The sequence below is a fragment of the Triturus cristatus genome, chromosome 3_1, assembly GCF_964204655.1.
Source record: "Triturus cristatus chromosome 3_1, aTriCri1.1, whole genome shotgun sequence".
In the NCBI taxonomy this organism is placed as follows: Eukaryota; Metazoa; Chordata; class Amphibia; order Caudata; family Salamandridae; genus Triturus; species Triturus cristatus.
Genome location: NC_140583.1, coordinates 922,467,746 through 922,490,631, shown reverse-complemented (window position 1 = coordinate 922,490,631; position 22,886 = coordinate 922,467,746). Strand labels below are relative to the sequence as shown.

The window sequence follows — 22,886 nt, the reverse complement described above, 5'->3', positions numbered from 1 at the left end:
GAGACATCATGTGCTTAACAGACAAGTTTAAGTCAGTTGAGAACCTTTCAAAATACATAGATATACTGAAAAATAGTTGGTATTTTCCCTCCAGTGTACTTATTACTGGTGTCAATGTTTTTGCCGCCTCTGCTTTCCAGATTCATTGTCAGTTGCAGCTGATAAAGCTTGCCGCTTTTCGCACTTCATTTTGTTATTAAGGTTGCTAAATGTTTCTATGCAGAGAGGGAATACATCCAGAAAACAAAATGATTACATTAATAAGCATATAAAGTACAACACTTTTAATTTATGTAAAACCAGTACAATATAAATGACACATAAAAACCCACTGGTAAAAAGAGATTTGAAAATAGAAATGCTTTTATGTTTTAAAAACTGTAGATTCCATGTCCCTTCTTGGCAGTTTTGGTGGAGCAATTTTTGGCAAAATCTCTTTTGCGTAGCCTGTGTTATGTAGCCCAGCTTCGCGGAGAGCCATCTCTATTCGAATTCTGGGATCTGAAATAATCTGTTTCCGGGAGAAAAAAAAGACAGTACATTGTCACAGAAATAAACGTAAATGTTCCCACCACACATTTCCACCCAAACTCCCCAACGTTTGCATATCTAACTGCACTCTAAAAGGGGCACTTTCACAGACATGCAGCAGTTGTCAGCTCACAATGGAAGCAGCTTTACTGGCAGCAGTGAAGGCTGACAGGATGAATACTCTTAAAGTATGGATGCAAGTTAAAATTTATATCGACTCAACATGGTATGGCATTTCCCTATTCCGGCATTCTATGGACTTCCTACTGGACCACAGAAGCCACAATTACCAGCGTTCCTGCCTTTTGAACCAAGAAAGGAATGGGTTCAAGAAGAATGATTTCACTCTGTGAAAAATGCTTATCTGCTAAGATTTTATGAAGCATCTTAAAGTACACACGTTTGTCTCCCTTTATTTTCCCATGGAAATTATGGGTTGTGGTCTAGAAACGAATATAATGACATTGAACAACTGGACTGCTAAAATCTCATATGCATGACAAAAATAAGACACTTTTTGTTGCCATGTTGCTTGAATAGGAGCTGTTGAATTGAAAGTTTTTTCTGTGTAGCAGACTAAAGCACATGAACACTAAGGGGTTACTGCAAATATAAAAGCAGCTATTTGTGAGAGAAAGTATGGGTTTGGGGCATATATAGCATTATATATATATATATATATATATATATATATATATATATATATATATATATATATATATATATATATATATTTATAACACAAAGATCGCTCCTTCTGGATTGCTCGACCCAAGAGAGGTGGCGCAAATGCCGGCGGAGCACGCCGGCTCGTAAATGTCCCCACAAAATCCAATGATGCGCTCTCAGTCACCAAGAAACACCAGAATCCAAGAAATACATATAGTGCTGATTCTCGGAAGATACAAGGCATTCTCAACAAAAACTTTACCTGTACTCACACTATATACGTTGCGATTTACGTTTGTGCTGCCATTGTAAGATGTCTGCCAGGCTGACTATACGAGTAGTGTAACACATTATGTTGTCCCTTGTTACTTTTTACCCCTCCAAAAAACTTTATCCATTGCTCACTCACCTTTGTTTCCTTACATGATCAAGACTCTGCAACGAGTTGAAACGCGTTGTGAGGAATAAACACCTCTTTTTGGACATTTTCTTGGATTCTGGTGTTTCTTGGTGACTGAGAGCGCATCATTGGATTTTGTGGGGACATATATATATATATATAGACCTAGAACTATCACTTATATATTTTTTAACACTTATATTACAATCACTAATGCCCAAATGTTTCTGCACATTCCTTTACAATTTTTTTATATTTTCACATTTAGCACTACAGTGAGGGCGCATACCACTAAGGTCCCAATCTTGTCATAGAGTCGAACGATGGTGACTCAGGACACAAATTAATTGTTAAATTGATTATTGACTTGATACGCTTATGTTTTGATATATTGTTGTATTTTTAGATTTTTAACATTTTAATATGTGTCTTTTATATCAACATATGTCGTTAATTAGCCGCAAGGCACTCACAAGTCTTTCTACCTTGTCCATGCGCACCTCATTGCACTGTCACTTTAAATACTGTAAGGTTACGCTGTACCCCTGTCATGTGATCAAGGTTCATTTTTCGAACCGAAACGCGTCAGACCGAAAAAGCTAAATAAATCACACTATCTGGCACTTAACTGTGGTCCGTCTCCGTCTTTGGCGCGAAGCTGCAGAGGGACGGAGTATTTTGATATATATATATATATATATATATATATATATATATATATATATATATATATATATATATATATATATATATATATATATATATATATATATATTAAAGGACTATAAATAGTTGATGAATGAGATCCCTATTTCAATTCAGCATCCCCTTTCCATGTTAATTTCCTCAGAATATCAATCTGCTTGGTCACTTATCACCATATCAATTTTAAAATAGTGACTTTTTTGGTAAACACAGAAATTGTTTTTAATCCTAAATACATGGAAGTAGATTTTTAGAGGTACAGGAAGCTATTTGCAGACAGAGCTCATATTTAAAATGAATAGCCGTGTGCTCCCAGTGGTAGTGAGACCCTCCGGATAAGTTGTTGTTTGGACGTTTCATTTTTCTTCTCCCACTTCTTTGGTCAGTAGTTGCAACTCCCTCTATAAATGTGCACTGGCTTCAGAGAACTATATATGAGAAACTGATCAATTATTTTAAAATATGTATTTATTGTCTACACAAATGTCTTTCTGATACCTTATAAGTTATATATGACTACATTCAAAGGTAATTAATTAAAACATAATTTTAAATAAGTAACACTAATCAGAGCCATGAGACATCTATTTTAAAACAGTGGAAACTGCCATGGAGTTTCCCACACTGGAAGACATTAAATATATGTTAAAAACACATTGTTTTCGAGGAATTCTTTATTTGAGTAACAGAGTTTTGATGTACATATTTAGTCTCCTACACAACAAAGAGAATGACTGTAAAGCTAAGTTCATTTGCATCATGTCTGTCAGTGCAGGCATATTCTGTGAACAGTCTACTTCTTTATTACAACTCTGTGATTTTCACAGGTAGGTATTATGGGAAAAAGCGTATGTGGGTTGATGCTGTAATGTGGCTTGTCTCCAGTACAAGCAATTTATTGCAGGGATAGACAGTGACTCACCAACACAACACGTTTTTGCATTTTTTTTTCACGTTATGCCAGGTTTATTTGAACTGCTAAAAAGCACACTGAGGGGATCATGGACAATGGCCCTGTAACTTCTGATGTGTATGTAGGTTTTCTACTGTAGCAGGCATTGATAGTATACTGTCTGACAGCAACTGAGCATCTATTACCTCTGAATATCAATTTATCTGTCTGCAAAAAACCTGGGCTAGAACTGGTATCCATATGCATGGTTTTCCCTCCATTTCTACCTATGCAAGACCAGCCCCTGCAGGTCACTATAGTGGTGGACTCCTGACACTAATAAGTACCTCTCTTGCATGTAAAGTGTTAAAAACTATTGCTGGATCCCGTTTTTACCAACTTATTGCTTTGGGTTTTCATGGCTGTCCCACAATTATTGTTGTTAACTTTTATCATAATACTTTCATGAATCCCTTGCCTGTAATTTAGAATCATTGGTGTTACAAGTAAGCACTGTCTGTAATATTGTGGGGAGGGGATTTTAACCTTAGGCCCTGTACTATTGCCGATGATCGAGTGTGTGGGTTAGAGGACAGTTTTACTTCTAATTTTACACACTTTGAACATAATCCATGCAGTGATAAATTAAACAGACTGATCAGGTATCATGACCTTATAATGGCGATTGATTTGACTGTGAATACTGCTCCCTATCGACCAACATTTACAGGGAGGGGTAGAGGGTTGACAACTGATTTTATCCTAATATCCAAATCATGGTCTACCAAAGTTGTAGATTTTCAGAATTTTGATAATCCACTAAGTGATCATAATATGCTGGCATTGAGTCTTATTACAGGACACACAAGGACTTCTGTCCATAGGATAGAGTGTACACTCAAGTATACAAGAAATAGGGGTATACAAAGAATATGGCGTGATAACGATCCCAAGACTTTTTATATTAACCTAGTGGGTAGTTGCAGGGAGCAGTTTGACTCTTGTCTCAGTGATGACACTGATCCAGGGCTAGCAATTGACGCCTTTCAAAACATTTGTAATATTGTTCATGAACAACTGGAGACACTTAATAGGCACCGTCTGCCGAAACCAGTTAAATGGTTTGATAGAGCTTGTTCACATGTCCATTTCACCCTCCTGTATGCCCTAAAGAGCTCATCAAGGAATCCGATAGAGATAAGGAACTGTAGAGTCCTTTATTAAGAAACTAAAAATGGAAGAAAGAAGGCCATTAGAGAGGAGGCGTGGGATCATCAGGTTAGTGTCTCAACTCAACAAAAACATAGTACAATTTTGGAAAGTTGTTATTGCGCCCTTCTTTTCGCAGAATTCTAGTAAGGGCATTGTGGCTAAAATTCTTGAGCGAGTGTGGGTGGATTATTATACCAAACTATATGACTATCAGGATCCAGCTCTTTCTGAATGTACCCCGACTTTGAATTGGCCCAACTTACCACGTCCCGCAGTCTAACTATAACAGTGGGAGAAGTCATCTCAGCAATTAAAAAATGCCCGCCTAATGAGGCCACTGGACCATGTGGGATCCCAGTAGATCTTTTTAAAGATATTCCTTCTCTCTGGGCCCCAATCCTGATGGGCATTTACAGGAGAGCAATCAATGTTACACCGCTTTTGTCATGGTCAAGGTTTACCATTGTCCCAATCTATAAAAAGGGCGATAGAAGTAACCCTCGCTGCTATCACCCTATATCCTTTATTGATGCTACCGCAAAGACCATCTGGAATCCTGGGCTACCGATAGATCCATTTTATCATCGGTCCAGTACAGATTCAGACAGGGCCTCAGAACGATTGACCAATGTCTGAATCTCCACCTGCTGGTTGATAAGTACTTGAATAGTGAGGGGGTGTCTCTTCTTGGCATTTATGGACTTGAGTGAAGCATCTGATAATGTTGTTAGGAGTAAGCTGTGGGTAATGTTACTAAAAGGTGGCGCTGATCCCAAACTCATGTATGTTTTATCGTAACTTCACTCAGACATTGAAGGTGTGGTCAGGTATGGGCCGAATGGGGAGTGTACCCCTTTTATAAAGATTAGGAAGGGTGTCAGGCAAGGGTGTGTCATGGCACCCTTCCTATGCAGTTTTTATATTAATGGCTTGGATGAGCTTCTGTCTCAAGTGGCAGTTCACCCTCTACAAATAAATGTAAGTTTTATGCCATGGTATGTGATCGCCCAAAAAGTTGGATAGCTCCTTTTCGCATAGGCGATACTCCACTTAAATGTGTTTCCACCTTCACCTATCTGTGGCTGCCCTTTGATAGCAACTCAACTTGGGGCTATTTAAAGTCAGTGAGAGGTACTCAATTTGAACAGGCAATGGCATTGCTTTTTAGAATTGCATCCAAACTGAGCTCTATGCCTCTTGATGCTTCTATTATTGTTTATAAAGCCAGACCAATTTCTATTGTATCACAAGGTGCTGGCATGCGGGGGCACACTGGCTGCCTGCATTTGCAGATTAGTGAGAATAAACTGCTGAGAAAATTGCTGTCATTGCCAGACAGCGTTCCCTTGTTTATATCTTAAGATGAGGTGGGCCTCCAGTATCTGGTTGACATAGTAGGTATTGCCCCAATTGTGCTTTAGCTTTCTGTTTGGGCCTGCCCAAAAGCGGCATTGACAAAGTCACTGTTGTCTGATTGTCTGGGGCTAGCAATGATGTAAAAATGTAAATGGCTTATATATAATAGAAACATCTTACTGGAAATTAATCGATTTGACTTTTTTACTAATCCTGAGAATATCATGCCCCATGACAAAATAACCATTAGACGGGAACTTTTCACTCATTTTGCGGCAAAAGGAATGGAGTTTGAAGCAAAAGAAGGGATTGGTGGCATCTTTTCTTCCCTTTTCTACACTTGCTAAGTGTGCCCAGACACCATAGGTACCTTTTGATGAGGTTTAGGCTTGGTCAGGCCCATTTTCAGGTGGCTTACCCCTTAAATTAGTATAATGTGAATGATCTGGTACCTTGACCATGTGATTCAATTACCTCCCAATCACAACTTCATATGTTGTTTTCTTGTGGTCTATACGAAATTAGAGATCTCAGTATTTAATTCCTCTTTTAAAGTCCCTTAATTTTAAACAGGGTAGACCACCTATGTTTTCTCTGCAATTGCTGCTAACTGTTCAAGTCTGTTTTATTGTTTACAATAATTGTGCTGCTGTGGTGAAAGCTAGAAAGAGGGTGGGCAAGTCAAAATGTCGTTCCTTCAGTCTATTTTTTTATTTTCTTAAGTGATAAGATTTCATTAAGTTATAACTGCATTTTATATTTGTGTCTAAAGTGGAATCAGTATATGAACTAATGATGACTTGATTTATGTACTTATTCTGTTCTGATTGTATTTTGGGACCCTGTATTACTGAGAACCATTCATACCATTTACTTCTGAAAGCCATCTTGTGGTGACCAACTCTTATGCATCTAAGAATTTTCCCCACATCTAATTTTGCATCTTCTTTGCTACCAATATAGACACACCCTATTTGTTCAGCTCTATTCTAATGATTTGTATGGAACAGACTAACATAGAGCTCCTACCAATGGTTTCTGAAAGGCATGCTGTGGTAGTAAATTCCTCTCATAATTTCTCTTTTGCTAGTAGTAGGAACGTAATAGATAGTTGCTCTAAAATCTATTTATGCATGTCCCACTGCAATAAAGAAGGTAAGGACTCACTAAAATCAAGATATTGCAGGCGATCTGTGCTCTCAGGGTGAAAGGTCCATATATGAAATTTATCCCACTATGATAGTTAAACTCAAAAGGTATTAGATGGTATTCATGTGTGATTAATTAAAGCACATTTAGAATTTACCTGCTGTTCACTGTACGTATGTAATTTAAATAGGGGTTTCTGAAGCAAAAACTCCTCTTCGGCTCCAATGCCCAATCTAGCTTTAGATGATTCTGTGTCGCCCATCATCCTTACTGGATCAAATTCTGCAACAACTGCAACCTAACCAACAAAGTAATACAATGTTTAAAAATGGGCTTAAGACAAAATTGAACTTTACACGTCATTTGTCCGAATGATGGGTTCAAACACATAAAGCTGGAGTCCACTGTGTTATAAGAAAGTAATAGTAAATGTAAAATGCATACAACAGCAGGGTATCTTATCTATTCAACAAATAATATATTATTTTAATAAAATAAATGGTGAATTCACTGAATATTTTTGCAAACTATGCAAAGCATGAGATTGATAAAAAAATGTATAGCAAGTACATCACGGAGTCTGATCATATTTCGTCTTAGCTCCATGTTTAAAACGTCAATGAATTTATTAAATGGGTAATAATTCAGTATGTTAGACCTAGCCTCAAACAAGCATAGGGAAATGGAAGAGAGGTGCTTGGCTCCCCAGGTATAGCATTGCATGGACAGAGAAAGTTCAGTTACTGAGAAAGATGGAAGTAATTGCACATTACATTAGACAGGATTGTTTCTCAAAAGGATTGGTACAGTTTGAGTTAATACATTACCTTGTAGACATTCTCCCAGAGAAAAACACTTTGGGAAAATCAAAAGATAATACAAGATAGGAGGTAAGGAGGATGAAAATCTGGGGCCATATTATTTAAAGTGTCCCAGGGGCGCATTGTGCATGTGTGCCCACTATGCGCACCCCAGGGATACTTTGGTATTAGAGAAAGGGCCACAGATGCTTGTGCGGCTCTTTTTGGAATACAAATAGCACTGGCACACCTATAGCACCAGCGCTATCACTAGAGGGTGATCCCTCATTTGTGTGGGGTCATGGCCCCTAGCAAAAGAGGGTATCCCTTTGCCTCTGCATCTGCACCATAATATAGACGAGGGAGCAGAGACAAAGAAGCGGTTAGGAGGCACACTGACAGTGCACCACCTAAACCACGGGGCACTGTCAGTGCACCCCCTGATGGCAGCCCTCTGGAGGGGGAAGTGGGTTCTATGGACCCCCAAGACATCCCCTTGCAGGCAGGTGTAGTCACTCACTAAACCCGTATGCAAGGGGCTCTCTCCTCTTAAAAGATAGGAGGGATACCGCCTGCCCAGTGAAACTAAGAACGGCTGTTTCAAAACCACTGTTTTTCACTTGACTGCGCTGTCCTGGAGGCAACACGAGTTTGCAGCTTGCCTAGGGTCAGCTCATTCAATGAAATAGGGTGTTCTTTCCCTGTTTGCGCCTGGCGTACCTGTTTTAAGGTGCGCTGTGGCGCAAACAGGGTAAGTACATCCTATGTGTAATAGGGCCCCCGGTGTGATTTTCTGGACCCGCTCGGGCCAACTAGGCAGAAACATGTCGACCTTGCACAAGACGGCTAGGGGACACTAAATACCCCACTCACCGTCCTTTTGCTTTTATTATCATATAGTTATTGGTCACAATAAATAATTTTTCTGGTAACTATAATGATTTTTAACCTCACGTTCCACCCCACAGGCCCCCACTCTTTAGTTTAGAAGTGCATCCCTGTCTCCAGGTGTATGCCCGCCCTCCATCAAACGAAGGTTTTGGAGGACGAAGACTGGCCGATGATGAAGCATGACACCAGGTGGTGTGTGAGGCCAGTCCGTCACTTTTTGTGAGATGTCCCAACTCACAACAATTCTAGAACTGTAGTAGGGTCACACTACTCTAGGAGCAGCTTTCTGTGATTAATAGATGCCAATGTATGCCTATCATTCTTGTTTTAAATAGTTTTATTGAGTTTTCACAAAAGAATACAAGTTTTCATTTTTACATTTATATATAACGGGGAACAACCTTTACAACGCAACTTTTACAACGCACTACCATTACAACGCATTTTTTACAACGCATAATCCATTACAACGCATGATATTACAACGCATGACACTACAACGCATTTTTAAAAACTACCATTACAACGCATTCCATTACAACGCATACTACCATTACAACGCATACCATTACAACGCATAATATTACACTATACTATCCAACACTTACCCTACTGATGCACCCCCTGGAGTTAGAATAGTAATTTTTACCCCTATACTATCCAACACTTACCCTACTGATGCACCCCCTGGAGTTAGAATAGTAATTTTTACCCCTATACTATCCAACACTTTCCCTACTGATGCACCCCCTGGAGTTAGAATAGTAATTTTTACCCCTATACTATCCAACACTTACCCTACTGATGCACCCCCTGGAGTTAGAATAGTAATTTTTACCCCTATACTATCCAACACTTACCCTACTGATGCACCCCCTGGAGTTAGAATAGTAATTTTTACCCCTATACTATCCAACACTTACCCTACTGATGCACCCCCTGGAGTTAGAATAGTAATTTTTACCCCTATACTATCCAACACTTTCCCTACTGATGCACCCCCTGGAGTTAGAATAGTAATTTTTACCCCTATACTATCCAACACTTACCCTACTGATGCACCCCCTGGAGTTAGAATAGTAATTTTTACCCCTATACTATCCAACACTTACCCTACTGATGCACCCCCTGGAGTTAGAATAGTAATTTTTACCCCTATACTATCCAACACTTACCCTACTGATGCACCCCCTGGAGTTAGAATAGTAATTTTTACCCCTATACTATCCAACACTTACCCTACTGATGCACCCCCTGGAGTTAGAATAGTAATTTTTACCCCTATACTATCCAACACTTTCCCTACTGATGCACCCCCTGGAGTTAGAATAGTAATTTTTACCCCTATACTATCCAACACTTACCCTACTGATGCACCCCCTGGAGTTAAAATAGTAATTTTTACCCCTATACTATCCAACACTTTCCCTACTGTTGCACCCCCTGGAGTTAGAATAGTAATTTTTACCCCTACACTATCCAACACTTACCCTACTGTTGCACCCCCTGGAGTTAGAATAGTAATTTTTACCCCTACACTATCCAACACTTACCCTACTGTTGCACCCCCTGGAGTTAGAATAGTAATTTTTACCCCTACACTATCCAACACTTACCCTACTGTTGCACCCCCTGGAGTTAGAATAGTAATTTTTACCCCTATACTATCTAATACTTACCTTAAATGTAATTTAATATTATGCGTTGTAATGGTATGCGTTGTAAAGGTAGTATGCGTTGTAATGGTAGTGCGTTGTAAAGGTATTTTTTTAAAATGCGTTGTAGTGTCATGCGTTGTAATGTCATGCGTTGTAATGGATTATGCGTTGTAAAAAATGCGTTGTAAGTGCATGCGTTGTAATAGTGTGCGTTGTAACGTCATACATCCATATATAACTCTAGCCAGGTCAATTGGGCAAATACCAAAGTAAACTGTATGGTATCTATAAATCTTCAACAATGCAGACTTGTCTTTACTAACTATGAGATTCCCATACTTCGAGCTAAGCAAACAGCACTGAGGGCTACCAGGGCTGGATTCAGCCAGAAGAAAGAAACAAACGCTGATTCTTGTAGTGGAACGTCTAGAAAATCTAGATATTATTAAAACCACGGAGGCTAACGTTATGTATTTAAGTCTTTAATGCTACCCATCTGCAGTACTTTAAAGAACACAACAGTCTGAAACAACTAAAATGTCACAACATCTCTATAAACACAGGATGTTCCCATCATTTATCCACTTTTGATGATGCAATATTTCCTTTAACCTCTATCACTAGTGTCCTTATCTCTTCTGTTATTTATCAGCCTTCTTTTGTACCTTGGAAGCAACTTGCTTGGCCTCGCAGCTGTTGTTCTTCTGAAGCACAGAAACAAAACAATCCCAATCTCTATTGTTTTAAAACATTACCTTCCTCTTTTTTTCAATAGATCCTTTACTCCGAAAAAGGTGAAGTGGGTGGGACAATGTTAGTTCTTGTACCTTTAATTAAATCTAGATTATGTAGATATTCCACTATGGGAATCTCCATTTCATTACAAGACCAGAAGTTACCATTTGTATGTTCAAAGCCACCCAAGGCAGCACTTGTTACATGCTCCACTGGTATTAGCAAATGGATCCCCATTAGACCAATCTGCAGCTTTACTAATCTCTTTCAACCTTCCTCCTGATTAAAAACCTGGCTTGCCATCGCATCTCTCACCGAATGCGTCGAGAATCTAGAAAGATCCACCCTTGCCTACTCACAATAGCCTTCCCGACCTACAAATTGTAGGGGATGAAACAACTCTATATTTATTTACATGAGAAATCAACAATTGTTCCATTCCTTCACCTCGGAATTCAAAGAGTGAAATTCATAGTCCCACATACACACTACTACACAAAGCTTTCTAAACTGCTCACATCCTGGATAAAAAAATACACCCTGACATAGTCTTGGTTCTCTTCCAGACCTAAAAAATGAACACCCTTCAGATAATAAAATCAATTCTAGAACTCTAACACATTTACATAATAAAAGCGTGTAAATGAGATGTGTTGGAAAGCGGATTATTAGTAGGGTGAAGTCTTCACCTTCCTCAAGCAATATGGCCACCAATGTGATATTTGGTCCAGACAACGTCTCAATAAATTACTTCGTTGTCCAACCCTCTGTAGTTGTCCAGACACGTTCTCAATAAAGTACTCTGTTGTCCAACCCTCTGTAGTTGGCAACAAGCAGGCAAGCTTAACTTAGGAGACAGGTGTGTAAAGCAGTTAAAAATGCCAATACATCAAATAAGTAAGACACAACACACAATGAAAATCCAACACCAATTTACAAAATTAGGAATAGTTTTATCGTTAAAATGACACCAATACGACAAAAATCCAATGTAGGGAACTGGAGATATGAATTTTTGAAGAATAAACACTTTCTAGTGATTAAAAACCAATAGCGCCAAATTGAGACATCTAGTTGCGCTTGACCTGGGCAAACTCAAAGTTTGAGGCTGACCGTGATAGAGCCCTGGTCAGATACACTAAGCGGGAGGCCTCGGTTAAAATTTTACCATTGCACTTATAAATGTTTTGGGAGGATATTCTTTTGACGTCGATTGGGCCTGTCCAGCAGGCTGGATTTGCAGTGGCTACATCGGCTTGGTTCTGCTGGAGCCTCCTGTCACCTGCTGGAAGTCTTGAGTTCCACAGCATTCAGCGGGACAAACCTGAAATCCGGGTCACAGTGCGAGGTAGTCGGCTTAACTCTCAACGCCGGGTAAGTCACCTTATGGAGCCTTTTCACAAAAGATCTCCAAACTTCAGGAGGTGTTTCCTGAAATTCCTTTTGGGGGTTCAAAGTGTCCACAAACAAAATCCAAGGTTCCAGAGACTCCTCGTAAGTTGGAACTACAGTTGGCACAATGAACCTAGCCAAATCCTTTAAAGGTCAGCTAGGTTCTTCTTGCTAGAGATGATGCAGGTGAAGCTCTTTTAACCCGTTGCTTTCACGGAGCCCACTCCTCCTTTTGAAGCAAGGTACAATCCTTAGGGCTGTAGTTCCTTAGTGTGCAACAGGCACAGTCATTCAGAGTGCAGTCCCCTTGGTGCAGGCCAGGGTTCCAGCAGGGCAGTCCATCCTCTCCTTGTAGTTTCAGGCAGCAGATTTGAGTTGCTATGTAGCTGTCCCATATTTATCGAATCTGCTGCGGCAACAAGTAGGGGCCACTCCTGTCAAAAAGGGTGCAGGGTGCCACCCAAAAGCTTCCTCCAAATTGTGGCATATTCTTGTGCCACAAAGCACTGCTCTTTAAAGTTCAACATGGAGAATCTTTCTCTGTGGAGTGAAGACCTGGCTAATCCAACCTGCTGTGTAGCTCATTTCCCTAAATACTTCTCTTTCCAAGCCTTCTGCAAATTCCATTCCTGGGGTCCCATTAGACTGGGAAGTATAGGACGAGGGGGTAAGCCTGGCTTGCATTCTTACTGTCCTGCTCTATTTGAAGATCGTTTTGATAACCCAGCTCCTTTTCTCACCTGTTCACTGAAGCTGCAGATCTCCTCTTAGCAGATAACCCCTGTCTCTATGCAGGCCACCATTCAACTCATCAAAGCAGTTTGGCTAAGCCTGTACAGGGCTGGCTAATCAGGAGAGGCTGCTAGAAGGATGGATTGTGGCTGACAGAAAAGAAAGTTACATAACTTATTTTCTGTACTAGTTATGATATAGTCAACAGTGGCAAGTTGTTGGATTCATCATTACCAATCACCATGCTCAAATGCACTAGAATCTCCTGGTGGGCCTGAGACATATTTAAAATGTTATCCACATAAATAATAAATCTTATTCTTTGATGCCTTAAGTGAGATGAGACACTGTTCAACCTGCACCCAGGGTTTACCGTCGGGATCATGGTTCCAATCTAGGGAGGGACTAACCTGTGCAGTCAGGATGTAAGTAGCAACATCTGGGAATCTCAGCCATCCTTTTGCTGTGGGATGGAAAATAGTCGCTATTGCCAACGGTGGCAACTTTCCTCCCAAGACAACCCTCCCTCTGGATAAGCTCCTGAAGGCTGTCCTGTGGGTACCCCAATCCATACCCTAATAGTTGGAATAGTTAATTTTGAATCCGGATGCCTTCGTAAATAGGTCGAGTTTCCGCATCTGCGCCAACATGGATGAGCCGGGGTCAATGACAAAGCACAGTATATCGTCTGCGAAGAGAGCTAATTTATGCGATCTGCCTTTAATCAGCATACTGTGAATCACAGGGTTGCTCTGAAGTTTTGCTATTAAGGGATAAAGCAAAAATCAGGGGGGACAGGGGGCATCCCAGACGTGTCCTCCTGGTGAGGGCTATAGGAGGCAAAATGGAGGGATTGACCTTTAGCTTCGTGGCAGGCTTGTTAAAATTGGCTTGGATGATAGGTTTCATCTTGGGGCCAATACACATTTTGTCCAACACCTTCGCCAGATATGCCCAAGGTCGAATGCCTTCTCGGCGTCAAGGGAGAGAAGTGCCATCAGTTGATGGAGCCGCTCCGCAACCACCATGAGTGTAACTGTCAGGCAGGTATTCTCATTGGCCTGTCTGTTTCTAATAAAGCTAGATTGCTGGGGCGCTACGAGAGCCGGCCAAACGTGGTGAAGTCATGCCACTAGTAATAATGTGAAAAGTTTCACATCGCCATTCTGAAGCACAATTGGGCTCTAAGGTTGTTTTTTAATCTAAAGTAAAGTCTTTTTCCCATACCTAATTATAACGTCACTAATTATAACGTTACCTTTGTTTTTTCCAGTGAGTATTTAGAGCTTTTTTTAACATAAAGTAACAATTAAAGGGGTGTCATCTTTAAGAAAAGCAGACCTACTGACTTTGCCAAAGGGTTAGAACATCAAAATATAAAAGGCAAGCATATTGACTTTATCAGGGGGTCATCACTTCAACATATATATATAAAGCATAATTTTTTGCCTTTATCAAAATCATTTTAATAATTTATCAATATTAAAAATCCAATGTATATATTGTAATTGCACATGTAACAATGCTAAATAATTATTAATAACACAAAAACATTTCAAATAAAGCATTTTTATACAATACACCCATAAACATGTTCGTGTCTTATTTTCAAAATCTTTTGGCCACAAAAAGCACAAAAAGCAGCCATGGGAGCAACCACAAGAGGTCCCTGCACTCCAGCAGGAAGATAATATAGTTACAGCTCAGAGTGCTTTAAAAATAATGGCAGGAGATTTATTACAAGATTTTAAAAAAATTCATAGAGGGGCTTCTGCACTCCTTGCACCCACCTGGAAAATATTAAAAGAAAAGGGTTGTTGGTGCTCCTGCCCCTTTTTGGGGCACAACGAGGAACAAAAATTAAACATAAAAAGCCCTCGCAGGGTATTATTGGGCACTCCTGTGTAGGAGCAGAGAATACAAAATTAGCTGTTACTCCACTGATTTCATATTCCTACTTGCAATTTAAAAAATATATATATTTCTGGTTGTCCCGCCCCTACCTGGGGCATTCACAACTTTTTCAAACTAGTGAGCCATGGGGGGAGGCCCCCCTGCCAGCAGTCATTTTTGGTGCAGCAGGAGCCGGCTTTGCTCAAAGCTGGCAGTAGCAACTCTTCTTTCTGCTTCTGACAGGTGGGAGCAACTCTACGTTTCCCCATCCATTTGTGCTCCCACCAAGGCGGCAGGTGGCAGGCCGGGAACTAGTGTCCTGGGCACCATAGTTAATAGGCCATGGGGCCTGGGGTCCCCAAGGCGATATCATGGATTGGGGAAAGAGGCCTCATGGCTCTCTCCAAATTAATGCAGCAGGTCCCAGGGGTGAGGTCTCTGGGCCTTTGAATGTCTTGGGGAGTGAGCTCTACACTGCCCTTCCCAAATTGAAACAACAGACCCCAAGAGATGGGTCCCCGGGCCATAAAATGGCTGTGGGAGGTGGATTGCGTTTCCGATGCCTTCAAATGCCTCGGGGGGGACACAAAAAAACGTAACATAGTCCTTGCCCACAAATTGTACATAACACTGAAAAAAGTGAGAAATTAACTCTACATTACAAAGACACACATTGTACATCATTAATAGTAGCCATTTACCTTAGCAAGGTGGGCCTAAAAAACTCCCAAAAGCTTTGAGATCATGACAGATATTAAAAGACATGAGCTCAAAATACTGGTGATGATTATTTTTGACACACTCCCCCTTTTCAGAGAAAGCCATACTGAATTGACATCCTAAGCTCAACAGTTGTCAACTTGTAGAATGAAAGTACTCACATGATACATAACATTTGCTTGACACTCTGTTCAACAGAGCTGTGAGGCCTGTAAAACCACAGACAAGAGAGAAGAGTAGGTTTATGTGCAAATTCCTGGCTCTTCCTCATGTCTTCGCCACATAGATTCAGCCTTGAGAGATTGTGCTCATATACATCACTGACATGATTGCTGTTGGAGTTCTACTGGTCACTCCTATATTCATTGATGTATGTTTTTCATAAGATGTTTTAGTACTTTTTAAATCTTATTCACTCCATAAAACGATTAAATCAAGAAGGAAAGCCTTCTCTGACTCACCAGGATGATCTGCAGGAATATACTACAGGGAATTCTTTTTTAAACAACAGAATAGCTCTATAACCATACAAATGTTGCACAAGGTCATGGAAGTACTAGCTGATGATAAAATATGTGTATGGGATGTTTAGTGGCCAAGTTGCTCTAAGGTCTACTTCCCTCAGCAACCAGCAAAAAAGTGGCTTTGAAGTAATGTGTCTAATAATTTATATGAGACTGAATTTTATCTGATAACTTTATTCCTTTTCCATTTTTTCTGCAAATTAAATACTATATATTTGAATCCGTCTCTTTTTTATATAAGATATTGGCCCATGTGAAGTGAGCTAGTTGTTTCTGATAGTGCTTGAAGATACTGTCACTGTTTTCAGTTTGACAGTTTGTAGTGAAAACGCTACAAATACAGGTAGATAAGTCTATAGGTTTTTTGTCATAGACAGGGACTGCTCGGCAGTCAGCACGAACACTCACAGCTAGTCCAACTGTAGCTTGAAACCCCCACCCATAAGCATTCTAATGTGGAACTGCATGACACCACAAGAGGCCTCTAACATTTTCTGTTTGGCATTTCCACAGATCTTATTGACTACCATTGTCTCTGTATATTCCATATTTCATATTGCCTTTCTTTGTATGAACAGGCACCTTCAACCATACCACATCTCCTACTGCAACATGTTGGTGTACCACTCTTTTCCTGGAATCAAAATGTATTTTCTGACACTCTTGTGCCTTTCTAACATTCTTTCTGAAAAACTCACCCACACCTTCCATGGCATTCATCTTCATCCACCTTGACATCCAACCTGGACATATTTTGGATGAAGGTTTTCTTCCCCTCAATAATTCGAACTGTGAAACCTTAGTGAAAGAATGTGGAGTAGTACAGTAAAACCAAAGCATTAAATGCACTGCATTTTGAACCTCACACTTGATTGCAATGGCTCACAGCAAACAGTTGTTCAACACTTTATTCTTGCGTTCGACAAATCCATTCATTGGTGGATGATACAACGAACTTTTACAGTGATCAATTCCTCATTGTTGTAGAAATGTTTGAAATTCTATGCTGACAAATTGTACTCCATTGTCAGAAACGATGGAAGATGGAAAACCTTCACTTAAGAAGAAATCTTTCAGAAAATCTATGACACTTCTGGAAGTCGGTTCACCTAAAAAATGAACTTCTGGCCACTTAGCATAGTAATCAATGACCACCACTGCAAAGCGGGATGACGGAGGCAACGAGTTAAAAGAGCCAACTAATTAAATGTCCACTTTTTCCCATGGTTTGGTAGGAAGTTCTATTTGCTGCATTGGTGGAGTTCTTACCATGAACCCCTTTTCTGCATTTGTACATACCACACAATCTCTCACAAAATTATCCACTGCTTTAACCATGAGAGGCCACAAGAAAGCCTCACACACTCTGCGTTTTGTCAATGTCTTTCCCAGGTGTCCTTCATGTCCTCCACACAATCTTAATCTTAAGCTTTCAGGCAGTATCAATCTATCACCACGCATCATGTCATCTTCAACAGAAAGTTCAAGTGAAACTTTAACAAACGTTTGATACTGGTACAGTACATTTTTTTCTTTGGGCCAACTATTTTTCATGAACCTCATCACTTGAACCAGTAATTCATCCTTGGCTAACTCTCTCCTCCACTCCATTTCACATATAGCACACGTCTTCCATATCAATGGATGCTAAAAAACAGTCATCATGTTCTTTGTCTTCACCTGATTATATCTCCTCATCTACATCAGGAAATCTCAATAAAAAATCTGCTGTACCATTCTTGTTATCTGGCAAATATGAAACTTCGAAACCATGTTTCAAAAGCTTGGAGGACAACCTGGCATCCTTGGTGTGTGCTCTTTCATGTTATCACCAGAGAGGATAGCGACCAAGGGACTGTGGTCTGTGCACAGGATAAAATTATTTCCTCAAATGTAAGAATGGAACTCTCTGATTGCTCACTAACAAGCCAACAGATCTTTCTCAATAACAGAGAAATTCATTTCAGCTCCTTTTAAGACCCTTTAGGCAGAACCCAAGGTATTCTCTGCACCCTCCTAGTTCTGTGTGAGGATTGCTCCCAGACCAAAACCACTGGCATCAACAGTGATAGTGTATTTAACCTTTGGACAAAAAGGTTTTAAAAATTTAGGGACCAACCAACTGAGACTTCACCCATTCAAAAGCTTCTTGACAGCTTTTGTCCCATATGAATGGTACATTTTGTTTTTAACAATTTAGTGAGTGGCTTGACGCTGGACACATACTCTGGCACAAATCTCAAATAGAATTCACAAAGTCCAATAAAAGATTTCAAACCAACCTTATCAGCAGGTGCTGCACAATCTACAATGGCTTTTACGATACCTGGTCTAGGCTCAACACCATGTTCTAACAACACATGTCCCAAATATTCCACCTTTTCCTTAAGGACCAGACACTTCTCATTCCTAAGTACACCCCCCTTCTCTAGCATAATGTTCAAAACTTGTATTAATGTTTCTCCTTGGTTTCTTCATATATCAGATCATAATCCTGAAAAAATTTCAACCCCACTGCCCCCTTCAACATGTGACACATGATCCTTTGAAAAACAGCCCATACGGGATTCTACAATAGTGGTAAGACCCAATGAGAGACACAAATGCCATAAGGTGCCTGGGTGATGCGTCCAATACAACCTAGTGGTAGTCTGAGGCCAGATTTAATTTAGAGAACCACTTGGACCTATTTATCATTGTCAGCAACTCTGAAATTTAAGGCAGTGGATGGGAATCAACCCAAATATTTTTAATCAGGCTGCATAAATCTACGCAAATATGTAAATTCCCATTCTTTTTCCTCTCTGTGATCAAAAGGGAAAGCCACAAAGGCGACTCAATCGTTTCTATTAAAACTTTGGCACATAGCTCACTTAGGTCTTGTTCCAAACATTCCCTTATTCTACACGGAACAATTCTAAGCCTGTGTTTGACCGGTATGACATTATCTTTCACTTCAATCTGATGGGGAAAGCCTTTAATCATCCCTAACTTATCACTGAAAATGGCAGGAAACTGTTGGAGAATATTTTCTGTGTAATCAGTAGAGTAGTTTCAGGCCTAAGGACTATTTGAAATAAACCTTGGTGGAACCACCCCAGGATTGACAATCCCTTGATAGCGGCATATACTTTACCAAGTATTTTTCTGCCTCTGAACTCTAAGACATCCTCAAGAAAATACAGCCAGTTCTATTGTCTGCCCTTCATATGAGACAGGAGCCCTGTCTGAAGATTCCGAAGGTCAAATAACTCCTGAGAAATCATGGTTATTCTCGCACCAGAATACACTACCAAATGTGCATTTTTGTTACCAGTACCAATTTCTAATGCAGATGTGTCACCTATAATGGCCGGCTCTTCTCTCACAACCATAACCATTTCTCGCATCTCCTCTTGAATATTCTGGATACTTTCTGGATCTTCATGAACCAGATCATACACATTTGCAATGCTCCCCACCACGTTTTCCACTTCGACATACTTTAGCGAAATGGCCCACAATCCCTGCACATCAAATGTTTTGCTGGACAGCTTTTTCTGCTCTTGGAATGAGTGTCATTGCCACATCTAAAACAGATGCTGGTTTACTTACAGAAAGGTTTGCATTCCATTTGTGACCCCAAGTTAGACCTGAGTTCTCTGGCCCTAACTGTGCCAACAGCTTCATTGTTTTTGTCCACACTAACCCTGTCACAGACGCTTTGGAGAGTTCAATACTCTTTGCAGTACGATAGTTTCTTCTACAGAAGGGTTTCCCATCAATAACAATTTTTGCTGGATAGTTTTACCCGAGCACTTACAGATATATTGCTCTCTGACCAGTTGTTCTGTGAAACCCTCACATTGACAGTGTGCACTCAATTTCCAAGCTGCAACAAACAAAAGCATCCACATCTTCACCTGACTTCTGCTCTCTTTTCAAAAATGTGTGTCTGATGACAACCAGATTAGGCTGAGCATCAAACGTAACTCTAATTGTTTTACTGTTTTCATGTATTCGTCAATATCCTCCTCTCCTTGAACTCTCACCAATGGTGGTAAATGTTTGAAGACCAACCTGCCTTCAAAACCTAGGGAATGTAACAGCAACAAAAAAAATATACTCTCTGGTCTATAATATGATGCCCCTATTGCTCCCAGATATGTCACAAAAGCATAATACCAGTTTTCCATGCAATAGGAGGATTTCCATGTACCTCATGGAAGGATGGTGGTGATGGTGCTACCGGCTGCATACTGTTTGATGTTGTGGATGGTTAGACTGGAAAATAATAAATTGCTGGCACTAAACAGATTAAATAAAAATATGAAGAAAAAAACAACAGACTCAAATAGTCAAGTTTCCAATTTTCCCTGTAAACGAGTTGATAGTTATAACCCAAAGAGAATGATGAAATAGAGGTTACTATACAGGTAGCTGACTAACTTTTCATGTACCAATAAAATATACAACTACCAGTGTGCATCCAGAATACAAAGCAGAAGGGCAAAAGAAAACATCACAAATTAAAAATAAATATTTTTTTTTAAAGTAATAGGTGTGCCCATCACCCTGCTGAACACCTATAAGAAAAATCAAGTAAAGGTTTCAGTGCCACTGTGCCTTGAATGAAAACAACTGGGAGGACGCACCTGGATTTACATAATGGCCAGGGCCGTGTGTATAATCACTCGCTGAATAGTAAAATGTCAGGGTGTGCACATCTTTGCGCTGAGCTTCAGTTGTGAACGCACATGTGTTGACAATTTCCTTACGAAAAACCAGGGTGTGGGTATCACTGTGCAAAGCTTCATCTGCGACACACGGTTAGAGATGTGAAGCTTTCTTCAGGGTGTGCGTATCACTGCACTGTGTTGAAACGCAGCAGCTGTAGCCACAACACACTTTATGTAGAGTGTAAATGATAAACTGGGCTGAGAACCTCCAAAATATGTCTCTTTGTGGAAAAGTTAAACTCCTACGATGGCCGCGCGGCGACACTAAGTACGTCTGTCTCCTGACGTGAGAAAAAAGAACTGGGCCGTAAGTCTCACATTCAAGTTGGTGGTAATTAAAAAAAAAAAATGTCTGCGACGTGGGCTACGTACTGACATGAAACAGAATTAGATCATGGCACTCGAACATTTCCTATCCCAAAATGGCCACTTTGGCCTACATCGTCAGCTAGAGCGTGAAAGTCAGTTTGTGCCACTGCTACTAGTGTTTTGCGCATGTGCACTGACCATATTTCTTCTGTTTTAGTGGGGGGGGGGGAGGGGAGAGGTTTGTGCTTGTACGATGCTTTACAACTCCTGACGTGCTTGTCCTAGTCAAGGTGTTAGATTTCCAGATGACTTCCATTGACTTGGGAACTCCTTCCCCTGTTGTAGGCAGAATGACGCTGTGGGGACTCCGGATGGCCTCATGGGTTCTGCAGTCACCTGTCAACGCATCGCTATAATATTTGTATTGAAAATACTACAAATACATGTAGGTAAGTTTATAGTTTTATTGTCATAGACAGGGACTGTGCAGTAGTCCGCACATACACTTACAGTCAGTGTCAAAACCCCCGCACATAAACATTCTAATGTGGAACTGCATGACACCACAAGAGGCTTCTTACATTCTACAGGTGACAGGAACGTCACCCCGATTCTCACCACTACACAGTTTCCTTCTAAAAAGTTAAGTGTGACAGAAATCTGTAATGTACATAATTAGTCCATATTATGTTTATGGTGTGGATTTGCACCAAAATAACGCCTGCCTTGTATGTGACATATCTGATTTTTGACATACTATTACATTTATCAACTTGCACTTCAACTGATTTATGTATTGTGTCAATTGTACACAGTGTAAATGTTCCATAATGTAGTTTATGTGTTGAGGTTCCCAGTGCTTTATTATTTATGTTTTATAGTGTGCAGTTGGATCTGTTTAATTGTTGTTTTGTTTTAACTGCCAAATAAATATGTTAAGTTCAATTAATTTTGCAATTTTATATAATTCAAATAACACCCAGAAATATCAAAGCGCTTTACATAACATCTTCTACTGCTTGCATGCAGTTTACATGAGTACAGTTACTAATCTACATTAACAAGTTTAGAGAGAACAATTCAAAAATTATGTCTAAGAACAAATAAAAGCATTAAAAATGAGAGAAGTAATAGGAGTATGGGCAACCAAATCTCACTCAAGGTGAGGATGATTTGTTGTATTAGCCGCAGTCTCAACCCCATCGAAAACCCCCGATACATGTGCATTCTGAGTGAACAGGCATACCTTCAATTCTGCATGATGAGAAATTGAATGCCTCTTTTGCCAAGGCACACAGTCTCCTCAATTGCCTCTGTCCCAGGAGTCTGCTGACTTGAAGAGACACAAGATGCTCCAAGAAGGCGGGGGAGGTATCATTACAGGAGGAGTAATCACAGAGCCCCCAGCCCCATACTGAGGCTGCTCCAAACAAACATGGCAGCGGCAAAGGAAATGCATGAGACACAGTGATGGGGTGCCTAGAACAGCTGGATGATTAATGACTGGCACCGCAGTTAAGAAACAATCACAGCACCCCATGGTGGTGGGCTCAGGGATATCCCGCCTGCAGCGGATCCCATCTATCATACCAGATGTCCA

General features: G+C 40.2%; 1 protein-coding gene across 1 annotated transcript in view; it reads right to left on the bottom strand.

The window, feature by feature from the left end:
- Positions 1 to 270: 270 nt before the first annotated feature.
- CCDC148 (coiled-coil domain containing 148) overlaps positions 271 to 22,886 on the bottom strand; it is an 871,149-nt gene continuing 848,533 nt past the window's right edge. The window contains exons 14-15 of the mRNA XM_085645511.1: positions 7,072 to 7,212; positions 271 to 511 (exon numbers count right to left, since the gene is read on the bottom strand). Coding sequence (XP_085501637.1) covers positions 365 to 511; positions 7,072 to 7,212 — 288 coding nt within the window. The 3' untranslated portion in view covers positions 271 to 364. The remainder of the gene's footprint in view (positions 512 to 7,071; positions 7,213 to 22,886) is intronic.